Source organism: Sceloporus occidentalis, unplaced genomic scaffold, assembly GCF_023333645.1.
Source record: "Sceloporus occidentalis isolate IW3139 unplaced genomic scaffold, rSceOcc1.0.p SCAF_7, whole genome shotgun sequence".
NCBI classification, from domain to species: domain Eukaryota; kingdom Metazoa; phylum Chordata; class Lepidosauria; order Squamata; family Phrynosomatidae; genus Sceloporus; species Sceloporus occidentalis.
The window spans coordinates 74,541,854-74,555,005 of NW_028316987.1; the positions used below are offsets into that span (position 1 = coordinate 74,541,854).

Here is a 13,152-nt window from a genome sequence, read left to right on the forward strand (position 1 = left end):
ATGTGCCATATGCTGATTGACAATAGAAGCTGTCAGTCAATAACAGATGCTCAAAAGGCTGTCTCTCAGAGGCGGGAAATCTCCCTACTCAAACTGATGATTGAAATCCCTACTTGACAGCTAGCTGGTTGTATGCAGGAGTCACAAGCAGGATTAAGCTTTGTTAAGAGTCTGCTGCAAACACCTGTAAATTGAAATTTGCAGCCATGGGCCAGAGTATTGAATCTTGCATGGGACAGCAGCTGTATATCAACAATCTGCCTGTAGGCAGGGAGCTGACACAGACCATAGTTGTAGTATATTCACTGGAAACAGATTTCCATTTGGTGCTGTGTAGATTTTTTTCTGGTCATTTTTTTAATGCAGCTGTCATTCAGCCATTTACCTGGCCTACCCCACCAGCATTTAAGCATAACTTGGTCAATTTTTTGAATCCAAGATACTGCACACAGTAAAAACCTCTAACGAATGCCATGTTAACACAGCTACTTTTGTTTAGAAATTGCCAGTCTCCTTGTATGTACGTGCCATTTCAATCATAAAATTTAAACATCCAAAACAGATAAAGCATTATATGACTTTTTCCATTTAAAGTGCAGGTTTTTAAAAACCCATGTAGCATCAGCTGTATATGCATGTATGTGCTGATAATGAGGTGGATTAGGACAGGAATGGAGTGAGTTTTTTTAAATCTCCCCACCCCCTTTGTCCCATTGGAATAGCCTTTCTTAGAAGCTGATACAGCCAGGCCTCCATATCCATGGATCTTTATCCAGGGGTTCAACCACCTATCACTTGAAAATATTGAGAAAATATATATATATATTCCAAAAATCAAACCTTGATTTTTCTATTTTATATAAGGGACACCATTTTATTATGCCATTGCAGTTAATGGGACCTCATGGATTTTGGCATCTATGAGGGTCCTGGAACCAAACCCCAGTGGATACCAAAGAGCCACTGTACTTGCTTTAGAGGGAAGTCCGGGATTTTCTTCTGGACAACAGCAGGGGAGAAAGAAATCAAGTTTCTCCTCTGTTCCTGCCGTGAACCTGATAATTATAACTATCACCTGAGTTGATGCTCTTTATATTTTTTTAAAAAAAATTGCACACACAATGAAGAGACATCAAAATTGGTTCAACACTAGTGTCTTGGTATACTTTTGCTACCTGCATGGTAGGGTAATGGACTGGATGGCCCTTGTAGTCTCTCTGAAATCTGTGATTCTATGCCTGTGATATGCTGTGTGTTTCTTGCTTCTCCTTTGTCAAGGGTGAGGAGTGTAGGTAGTAGTGCAGCACAAAAACTTTAGCGTAGGCAGCAGTGCTAACTTGACAGCCTGCCCTTGCCCTGCTCACAGATGTCTCTGGTCTTGTCCAAGTGTCCCACAATTCATGTTGCCCATAGCACTTGTATTGTATGTTGAACACCTATGCATTTGGTTAGCAAACTTGTAGTATATTCTTGAGTTCTATACTGATTTTTTCAGAGTTTGGAAAAGGTATTGCAACTACCAGAATCCCCAAGCCAACCAGCAAGCCAAGCTTTGCCTCTTTTTGAGGTGGAAATTAAAGTAAAAACAGAACATTTGGCAAGTTGCATGTATAAATTAGATCTCATTCCCTCTTTTAATAGTTGAGATTAAAGCATGAGGAACTTCTTAGGCCCCAGAATGTAATTTGCAGGAACAAATTAGATCTGGCCCATCTTTTTCTCAAAATGAATAGCTGGCCATTAAAGAACTGCAAGCAAAATGTCATGTGTGTTTGTGCTGGAAAAGTGTTTTTATTGGCTACGATGTGGCTAGAAGTTTGCCGGCTTTGAAGAACTTGGCATAGCTTGTGTTGGTTTGTTCAGAGTTATGTGTATTCTGTGCTTTTTTTAAAAAAAGGAATTTGTTTGCCAAAGTACTCAAAGTTTTGTGGCAAGAAAATAAGATTCCTGTGACCTATATAAAGTATTTAAATGTAGTACATCTTCATATATTTTCTCCTTTTCCATATTTTATCCCGTAGTGGCATTAGCCATAATAAACCAGCTCGCAGGAATCGGAACCAGGCTTCAGCCATTTTAAGGAAGGAACCATCTTATGTATGATCTCAGGTTCTCAGGATGGAAAATCACAGGAATATGCTAGTATGAATAAGCTGTTTAGGAACAGTAAAATAAAAGAGTTTGCTCCCTCCTTAAGTAAATCGCACTTAGAGTAAAAATATCCAATAAAAGCTTTTTTAGAAATAGGATTGGTTACTAGGTTGGTTAAGGGCCTAAATACCATAAAGTCACTGGATCTTGAAAGCTAAGCAGAGATAGCCCTTGTTAGTACTTGGATAGGAGAACAGCAAGGAATACCAGTTGCTGTAGGCTCCATTTCAGAGAATGGAAATGGAAAAACTACCTCTGAGTATTCTTTGCCTAAGGAAAACCTAAGAAATTCATGGGGTCGCTATAAGTTGACAAGCAAATTGAAGGCACGTACACATGCACTATATTGGTTAGTGATTCCTCCCACCCCCATGAAATGGCATAAATGTATGATGTTATGTTACCATAATTTTATGTGTAATTGCTACCTGAAAAAGAAGGAATGTAATGTACAATAACATCCCAAATCCATAAAACTGATCCCTTTATTGGGACAACCAAAATGAATGATATACATGTTGCAAGCTTTCACTGGCTTCTTCATCATGTAAAGGTGTTAAAATCACACAGGAAAAAAGTGACTGTTAGTCATAGGCCTGCATTTTGTCAAGATGTTGTGGTTGTTGTCCTCAGTACAGATGGCATGGAAGTAGGGTTGCCATAGTGCCGGACCTCGAAACCGGGGAAAATGTAGGACAAAATTTTCAAATGTAGGACACACAAAAAGTGTGTCCTACATTTGAAAATTCTGTCCTACATTTTACCGCGATCGCAGCGGAGGCCAAGCGGCAAGGGAAAGCCTCCACTTAAGGAGGCTTTCCCTCCCCGCCTGGGCCCCGCCACGATCGGAGGCCAGGATCGGGGCCTCGCCTCGTTCCTGGGACCCTCAGGGACCAGGAAGGAGGGGAGGAGGCCTGCGGCGATCGCCACGGCCTCTCCTCGTTCCTGGCCCCGGCTGGGACCAGGAAGGAGGGGAGGAGGCCGGCGGCGATCGCCCCGGCCTCGCCTCCTTCTTGGCCCCCGCAGGGACCAGGAAGGAGGGGAGGAGGCCGGCGGCGATCGCCCCGGCCTCGCCTCCTTCTTGGCCCCCGCGGAGGCCAGGAAGGAGGGGAGGAGGCCGGCGGCGATCGCCCCGGCCTCGCCTCCTTCTTGGCCCCCGCGGAGGCCAGGAAGGAGGGGAGGAGGCCGGCGGCGATCGCCCCGGCCTCGCCCCAGGCTTCAGAAAGGCCTTGGAGCCGCCGCGGCGGCGGAGGTGGCCGCGGTGGGCGGGGCCGTCCCGGTTTGGGCGCCAAACCGGACCGGGACCGGGATGGCACCACCCAAACCGGGATTGTCCCGCCGGGGGGCGGGATATGGCAACCCTACATGGAAGGGTATTCATGCAGGCAAGCCCCTCCTCCTCCTGACTGTTTCTATACTAGGAAATTCTTTAAGTTCAAGAAATAAATTTTAATTTCCATTAGTAAGACAAAAAGGTACTGCCTTTGAGATCCAGTTTGTCTTGAATCCTTTCTGAGGCTACAAGTCCCTTTGTTAGGGAGAGAACACTGAATTTCTCAAGAAGCCTCTATGATTTTGCATGGAGCAAAAGTCCAGTGGAGCTTCAAAAGTTTATAACATGTATATTGTGCATTTTTGTTGGGCCAATAAAGGGATCACTGTTCTGTGGATTTTGGATGTTATTGTACTTCGCTATATGGACAACACTGCTACCCCAAATGCATTGTTTGAAGGGAGATAATGTTCAAAATGAAGCAAACTTGTTTTCTGCTGCTTAAGAGACTAAAACACAAATTAATTGATTCAAATCGCTAGAAAAGAAGTTCCACCTAAATATTAGGAAGAACCGGTTTTTATTGAAAGAGCTTAGATTGCTTCTAAGGGTAGTCAATGCTCTGTTTTTGGAGGCCTTTAAACAGAAATTGGATGGGCAACTTTCAGGAGTACTTTAGTTGGGCATTCCCGCAAGGCAAGGACTTGGACTAGCTGGCCCTTGTAGTCCCTTCAGACTCTAATGAATCATAGAATCATAGACTCATGATACGTTTACAATTCTATGAGTATGATTATATTTCACCAGAGGATTCCCTACACTTAGCCAGATGCATTGCCATGATACCACTAAGTAATTTAAGAAATCACTGTTTTTTAATAATCTAAAACTGTGCCCAAATTTATGGCTGATTATTATGCTGCTTACCTTCATACATTATTTGTAAAAATGAAGAGGGGATAAAAAAATCAGAAAGTATATCTGTTACCACAGAAAATCCTACTCAGCTCCTGCCTCTGCTTATGAGGGTGGGTTGATACCACAACTCACAGACCTTTTCACAACCATGAGGGCTATAAAGTCAAGCATTTCAAAGACTTTGCATTCAAGGGAAGTATCTACAGGTACAAATGTGACAACAGCCCAATTATTTGACAAAAGACATTAGAAAAAGCAGGTGGAGATCGTTTCCTTCCAGGCTGCTCCCTGCATCTTCATACTTACATTTGGGATTACAAAAATGTCGAGATGTTTTATGTTTCAGCCTCTTTGGATTAAATTCCCCCAGCAGTATTTTTTTCCCGAGGCTGGTGTGGATCACACATAGCTTAGGTTTTTACTTGCAGGTTTTCTTTAAAGCTTAGCATTTAAAGTAGCTTTTTCTCTCCTAAAGTAGCACTTGCATTGCTTCTCTAATTACCTAATTGTCCTTTCTCATAATTTAGGTGTAATGGCTCTGCTGAGGCCGCTCCTATTGGATGTGGTTCCAAATATTCAACAGACAGCTGCCTTGGCCCTTGGGAGACTTGCCAATTATAACGATGACCTGGCAGAAGCTGTAGTTAAGGGAGATATTCTTCCACAGCTTGTATATTCATTGGCTGAGCAGAATGTAAGGAACTATTATTTTCTTAAACAAGTCTTTTCTTGTTGCCAAATGGATTTAAATTTTTCTGTCTTAATTAGATAATAAGACTCTGTAGATTCATGCATTGTCTTTGCTGCATGACACATGGTAAATGCATTGATCCTTCTTGATAGAAGGTCTCCCTTGAAAGAAGGTATCTGTAATTGTGATTTAATGACTCTTTTTCAAAAATGGTTTTTTTCTTACTTCATTAGCTGTAGTATATTACTGTTAATTTTATTTCCTGAACTGTTTAATGAAATGATGGGATGGCGAAGGGTACTTTATAAATGAAATAATCAGAAATACTATGGTGCTAATTAACCAGAAGAAGTCATTAACATCTGTCTATAAAATGCACATAAACGAAACTTCAGTCATATTGTGGATCTCATCACAAAGTTCAAGAGTCTGGAAGACTGTAGTCTTGTAGTATCAGGTGTATTAGTGCTTATATGACCAAATATATAAAATGCTTTTATATTTTATTATGGATAGATCATGTTATAAAATCTGCCAGATTAATGGTTTAATAGAATATACAATACAGCATTGAGCAAGCTGGTACTACACTTACTTCAGTTAGAAAAAACTTCTGGCTTTTTCTTGAAAAGACTTGCTGAAAGAAGTTAGGAACTGGTTATGTTTTACCACTGAGTTCAGGGCCCCTCTCCCCATTTGGGTTGTCGTTTCTATAACCTATTCAGTTATTTAAAACTGTTTAAGGGCAATAGTGATACACTCCTCATTACCCTCTTCTTCTCCTTTCATCAAGGATACTTTTGTGGAATACATCTTGCCAGCTATTAGGGGAAGAGTCTTGTTTTGCTTTTGCAGTAATTATACTTTTCTGGCAATGGAATAATAATCTCTTTTGGAATAAAGAATACTTTTGAATGAAGTATCCCTTATTTAAGCATCTCATTTTCCATTCCTAGCAGCATTTTCCCTACATTTGAGTTCTGCTTTTCTGTTTTCCTTATGTGTCTAAAGCTTTTCCTTGTTTAAGAATGCTCATTTTTGCTCTGACGTACTCAAACTCTCTAACTTATTCCAATAACATCCAAACAATGATACCTTTATTGGGTCAACCAAAATGCACAATTATATGTTGCAAGCTTTCGAAGTCACACTGGCTTCTTCATCAGGCAAACAGGAGAAAAAAATTGAAGATGTTAGTCATAGGCCTGTATTTTCTGTTTCTGGTCTTAGTTCTTCAGATGGTAGGAAGGGCTATGTGCAGGCTGGCACCTCCCCCTTTGGCCCTGCAGTCACTGGTAGATTTTCAAAGGCAAGGAAATTTATTGTCCATTTGCAATTCAAAGAAGATGTTTCCTTGGAATCCAGCATGTCTCCTATAACTTACTGTGAATCTTATTTCGTGCTTGCTACTCTTGGATAGATAGTTAGATTGAAAAATAGCTCTATGGTAAATTTAAAGAAAGGATGCACAGATTTTGGAACAGGCCCACTTATTCTTGTTTTGGTATTAACCAGGCATTTCTTTATGGCTGGGTATAAAATTTATCAACCATTATTAAGGACTCAGCAGTAGTGAGAAACTGGGTAAGATTATTATTTTTTCTCCAGTGCTAAAATTCACCTCAGAGGTAGTTCTGAGTGTCTGAAGCATGTTGGCTCAATGACATCAGCCCCTGGGTTTGTAATATGTATTATTTTTGACATAATACATTTTGAATTATCACAGTGGATATAATCCTTTGGGAATGTAGCTGTGCAAGCACCAGTGAAATGAATGGGAATTGCATAGAGAACCTCCCAGTAGATTTTACCACTGATATTAAAAATTTGAAATCTGGCCTCCTCCTGTAAACATAATTATTTGAAAATAATAATATGCATGCTCTAATGCACATACAAGTACTTGCTAATAATAGCGCTAGAGGTATGAAATTGTTTTTCTTTGAGCATGAATCCATATTTACAGCCATATTGATATCTGATGAATAGCAACTACTTTAAAAAATCTGTTTTACGATCAGGGCCTAGCCACACTTTGGAAGTTATTTAAAACTAGGTTCTGATTTAAATATTATCTCTTTCCAGTGTAAGCATTAAATAATCTTTTTTATATGTATGCTTAGCAGCCAAAAAGATAATTTCAGGAATGGAACTGGGTTTTTTTCGACACAATTACACCATATCCTCCGTATTATACACATACACTTGGTTTTATTCAAATATGGAAGAATAGTCATTTCCTGGTTTCACATTCACATTCAGTGAGCCTGTCAAATTCACGATTCCAGTGCTGTCACTAGAGTTGGCATCACCTCGTGCAGGAACTTATAGTGCCACACTCTGACCCCATTGACCTCCTCCCATATCACACCATACATAATCCTGAGTAATGTTTTTTTGTACAGTCAGCCCTCCTTATCCACAGATTTTTTTATCCACAGATTCAAGCATCCACGGTTTGAAAATATTCCAGAATAACTATAGATTCCAAATAGCAAATCTTGATTTTCCATTTGATATAAGGGACCATTTTGCTATGCCAATGTCTTTAATGGGATGTGAGCATCCACGGATTTTGCTATCCACGGAGGGTCCTGGAACCAAACCCCAGCTGATAACAAAGGCCAACTGTACTAATGTTACATATAAATCATAATTCCCATATTCCCATTGAATACAGTGGCAATAGTTGTGACATAAACAACTAGCAAAATTAAAATTAAACCTTTCAATTACAATATCAAAAGCATGGCCTAAATGTATTTACATTTACATCATTTCATTTGATTAAAGTGAAAATTTGGTAAGATGCAATGATTTTAAAGAAAATTTTAAGAGTAATTTTTTTTAAAAAAATCCCGAGGCCTCTTCTTTGTACACACCAACCTTTGCCCCAGTCACACCTTCTCTTACACTGATCTCCAGGATTTCAAAGAAAGATGGGTGAACGCCACAGCCCATTTTTGGCAAAGGTCAAACATTTGGGGAGCTGTAGTGTCATCCTCCCTTGGGATGTCACCTGGTACAATCTAAATCCTTTGCACCCCCCAGGGATGACCTTTTCCCATACATGTGCATTTAAAAAGCAGAAATAGGATGATTAAAAAGAATTAAAGATGAGTCAGATGTGAATTTGTCCTGATTCACTTATGACTCATCCAATTCTCCCTTTTTTAATGGTGGAGAAGTGGACCCATTTGCTTGGGCAAACGTTGTCCCCATCTTCAAAAAGAGGAAAAAAGAGGATCCCAACAATTATCGTCCAGTTGGTCTGACATCAATACCAGGAAAGATTCTAGAGCAGATCATTGAAAGAGGGTCTGTGAACATCTAGAAGGCAATGCCATAATCACAAAAAGTCAACATGGGTTTCAAAGAAACAAGTCATGCCAGACAAATCTGATCTCTTTCTTTGATAAAATTACCAGCTTGTTAGATGAAGGGAATGCTGTGGATGTAGTATATCTTGATTTCAGTAAGGTCAAGGTTTCCCATGATATTCTTGAAAGCAAGCTTGTAAAATATTGACTAGACAAGGTAACTGTTACATGGATTTGTAATTGGCTGACTGGCTGAACCCAAAGGGTGCTCAACAATGGCTCCTTTTCATCCTGGAGAGAAGTGACCAGTGGGGGCCCACAGGGCTCTGTCCTGGGGCCAGTGTTATTCAACATCTTTATCAATGACTTGGATGACAGAATTGGGGGCATACTCATCAAATTTGCAGATGACACCAAATTAGGAAGAATAACTAATACTCCAGAGGACAGTATCAACATTCAAAATGACTTGAATAGACTAGAAAGCTGGGCCAAAGCTAACAAAATGAAATTCAACACAGAGAAATGTAAGGTACTGCACTTAAGGTGGAAAAATAAAATGCACAGATGTAGGATGGGGGACACCTGGCTGAATGAAACTACATGTGAAAGGGATCTGGGAGTCCAAGTAGACCACAAGTTGAACATGAGTCAACAGTGTGATGCGGCAGCTAAAAAGGCCAATTCAATTTTAGGCTGCATCAATAAAAGTATAGTGTCTAGATCAAGAGAAGTACTAGTCCCACTATATTCTGCTTTGGTCAGGCCCTACCTGGAATATTGTGTCCAGTTCTGGGCGCCACAATTCAGAAAGGACATTGAGAAACTGGAGCGTCCAAAGGAGGGTGACTAAAATGGTGAAGGGTCTGGAAACCATGACTTATGAGGAACGACTTAGGGAGCTGGGGATGTTTAGCCTGGAGAAGAGACGGTTAAGAGGTGATATGATCGCCCTGTTTAAATATGTGAAGGGAGACAGTAATGTCTCCAAAGCCCCCTTTTCTTTTCTTTAGAACTGAAGTTGCAGTGGTTTGTTGGTTGGTATTATTATGTTTAATTTATTGTTAATTTAACTAGTTATTGTGGTTTTAAATTAGATATGTTGTTTAATAACTTTTAAGGGGGGAGGGAAATATATTGTTTTTATGCTGTATGTTATTTTAATGTTGTAAACCGCCCGGATTGGTTCGCCACAGGGTGATATATAAATAAAAAATTATTTATTATTATATTTATTTATATCATATTGAGGAGGGAGCAAGCTTGTTTTCTGCTGCTCCAGAGAACAGGACCCGGAACAATGGATGCAAACTCCAGGAAAAGAGATTCCACCTCAACATTAGGAGGAACTGCCTGACAGTAAGGTCTGTTCGACAGTGGAACAAACTCCCTCGGAGTGTAGTGTAGTCTCCTTCTTTGGAAGTCTTTAAGCAGAGGCTGGATGGCCATCTGTTGGGGATGCTTTGATTGAGATTTCCTGCATGGCAGGGGGTTGGACTGGATGGCCTTTGTGGTTTCTTCCAACTCTACAATTCTATGATTCTATGGAGGGTCCTAGGAGCTGGTGAAGGCTGAAGATACTGAACACGATAACCCCCTGAATATCCCAGCAGTTTCCTCGCAACTTTGGTGCTGACAACCATCTTATCCTGTTGACTGGAAGTATGCTCTAGCAGTCCTGTTTTCATGACCTTGGACTGCTTACCCATTGCTGTCTTTGTATCTGGATTTCTTTGTACCTGCTTCATTGTCTTCTTGACCAACCGACTCTCATGCATCTCTTTTCATCTTGATCAGATAACCTGTGACTGAGCTGGTCTGGACTAATTACCTGACAGTTCTTGCACTCAACCACGCTCTCTTGGGCACTTGCTGACTGGCGTATAGGACAGAACTACTTCTTCCTAGTCTGCTAGGAAATCCATAAATCTGTTTTGTAATCTTCAAGTTGAATGTTTATTCAGAGACCTCTCAAAACGTTGAAAAATTTCACAGTGAAAAGTGTGTAATGTGTCCCTCAACTAGTTATCTAGTGTAATAGAAATAAACACCTTAATTTGTATAAAATATATTTAGTGCATTAATTTATTTTCTGGCTTTTAGCCCCATTTCTTTGAATAACTTAATTTGTTCTACCTTTACTTTTATAGCGTTTCTATAAGAAAGCAGCTGCATTCGTATTAAGAGCAGTTGGAAAACATTCTCCTCAGCTAGCCCAAGCTATAGTTGACTGTGGAGCACTAGATACCCTGGTGATTTGCTTGGAAGATTTTGATCCTGGTGTAAAAGAGGCTGCATCCTGGGCTCTTGGCTACATAGCAAGACACAATGCAGGTAACACTATCCCTAATATTTTAAAATCCATGTAGTATTAACTGATACTAGGAGAGAGCCTGCATGCTGTAGTGGTTTGAGCATCCAATCCTGGAGACCAGGGTTCAATTCCCCGCTCAGCTGTGGAAACCACTGGGTGACCTTGGGTAAGTCACACACTGAGGAAACCTGTGATAGGGCCACCATCGGGTCATCATAAGTCAGAAACAAGTTGAAGGCACACAACAGCAACATGATACATGCAATGGAGAAGTATAATGGTATCTGCTCTTTTACCACCAAAGAAACAGGTGACTTCATGGGATGGCATATATCAGAAGTGATAGTAGTAGAGAAGAACAAGGAATCTTGAGTTTAATTTTAGGGCAAGAGCCAGTGAGGTGTAGTGGTTTAAGCATTGGACTGTGACTGGTGTTTAAATGTCTGCTTGGCCATGGAAAAGCACTGGGTGACCCTGAGTGAGTCACATTTTCTTAGGCAAAAGCAAAAATCCTTCTGAGGAAATCTTGCCAAGGAAATACCATGATAGGTTCACCTTACAGTTGCCACAAGTCATAAATGACTTGAAGGCACACGACAATAAAATTCTGTTGAATTTTACAAGGGTGTTCTAAAGTTACTGTGTTGATATATGTGAAATTCTTTGAATGCTGAAAAAAAACTACATAAATGAATAGTTACATCAGATTTATGGAACTAAAATGAGAAACCTCCATGGCTTGGATAGTATCAGTGGTAGGCCCAGATTTCTGAATGTCATTATTTTTTCTGCATATGAGATTGCATGCCATCCTGCCTAGCCAAGTACTGGCTGAAGGAGTGTTGGCACAGAAGAGAGGACTGAATCTTTATTATCTCTGATTGGCAGTAGTGGGGACTGTGGAGGGGCTTTGGGGAGGAGTTGAGGTTAAAGGGAAGCTTCTGGTGAGCCGTGTTGGAAAGAATTCACCCTCTTAGAATAAGTGGTGTCTTCAGGCAAATCCATAAGCCACTGCGCCTTGACTCTTGCACTCATACCCAAATCACAGCTTTCCTATTTAATTTTTTAATAGATACCAGCTAAGGAGGCTGTCACCTAAAGTACAGTCCTCCCTTGCTATACCCGGGGATCTGATCTGGACCCCCACTAATTTGCGTAAGGCAAATTCTGCATATGCTGGTATCCCATTTAATTGAATAGCAGTGCATTCCTGCACGCTGCAGTGCACATGCACCATTTTGTCTCTTGCCATCTGCATAAACTGGAATCTGCATATGGCATGGACATGTATTTGGAGGGTGGACAGTATAGAGTCCCCTACCCTCTTTGTAATTTACACATTGGGGGCAGTGTTGATTGTTACAGTAATTTCTTGGCTACTAGTATGGCCATAGTACTGATCAAGGATAGGCAACATGGTGTCAAATAGACATTTTGTACTATATGACCATAATCTCAACAGTTGAGACTATCAGTTGTGGCTGATGGGATTCATAATCTAAAACATCTGGAGAACACCATGGTGCCTATCCCTGGTTGACATATATATCTTATAGTTGAATATGGTAACAGATGTCAAACAATCATATACTGTATTGACATTTGAGGTACTACTTTGGATTAGGCTGCTTTGCCCATTTGCTTTTAAACACATTGACAGACCAGAATGTTGAAAGCAATTTTAAATGTATGTGTGATAAGGTAATTTTCTTGGGTATTGCCTGTGCTGATATTGATTATTTTTCTTTGATAATTTTTTATCACTTTAAATTGTAGCACAGAGGATACACTATAAATTATACTATAGAAGATATGATTTTAAAAGTTCAGCTAATCTTTAAGTTATAGGAAAGATTAGATAATGCAGTCTATATGTAACTAAGGCATATGTTACAAAGGCCAGGTCTGACCTCAACAGAAAATGGGCATGGTTTTGTATATGAGCCTAACCTGTTTGAAGGCTGCCCTTGCTACAGCTACTAGACAGATTTTAGAGGTATCTGAAATAATTGCTGGATTTGGTCCTCCAAACTCTTATAGTTGTCTTTGGTTTGGTCCTGATAGATAATACACTAAATTTCGTGATTCAGTGATCAGGCATGTAAAACATTTATTGTAACAGATAAACACTCCAAATTATAGTATATAGAGCAATACTTTCCTGCCCATATCTTTCAAATCCTACTGGAAGTAATCTGTTTTCCAAATGAAAGGAAGCTTTTGTGGTATATCAAAGCTACTAAATAAGAGGTAACATGAATTACTTATTAAAAATAGGTTAATTTGGGATAAACAGAACACAAATCCAGGAAAATAAAATAAAACCTTTTCTGTCTTGCATACCATCCTGGTTCAGACAGTAAAGACTGGGAGACAGGACAAAGTACTTGTTACAGCGTGTGTGTAAATTACCAGAACATGATTTTACAGACCAGTGTTTCTTCTCTCCTCATGAAGCAATTGTAGATTCAGACACGTAGAGGAC

At 40.0% G+C, this 13,152-nt stretch overlaps 1 protein-coding gene across 1 annotated transcript in view; it reads left to right on the forward strand.

Moving 5' to 3' along the window:
- Positions 1-13,152, forward strand: part of SPAG6 (sperm associated antigen 6) — a 60,634-nt gene that overhangs the window by 11,444 nt on the left and 36,038 nt on the right. The window contains exons 3-4 of the mRNA XM_089533353.1: positions 4,870-5,036; positions 10,504-10,687. Coding sequence (XP_089389479.1) covers positions 4,870-5,036; positions 10,504-10,687 — 351 coding nt within the window. The remainder of the gene's footprint in view (positions 1-4,869; positions 5,037-10,503; positions 10,688-13,152) is intronic.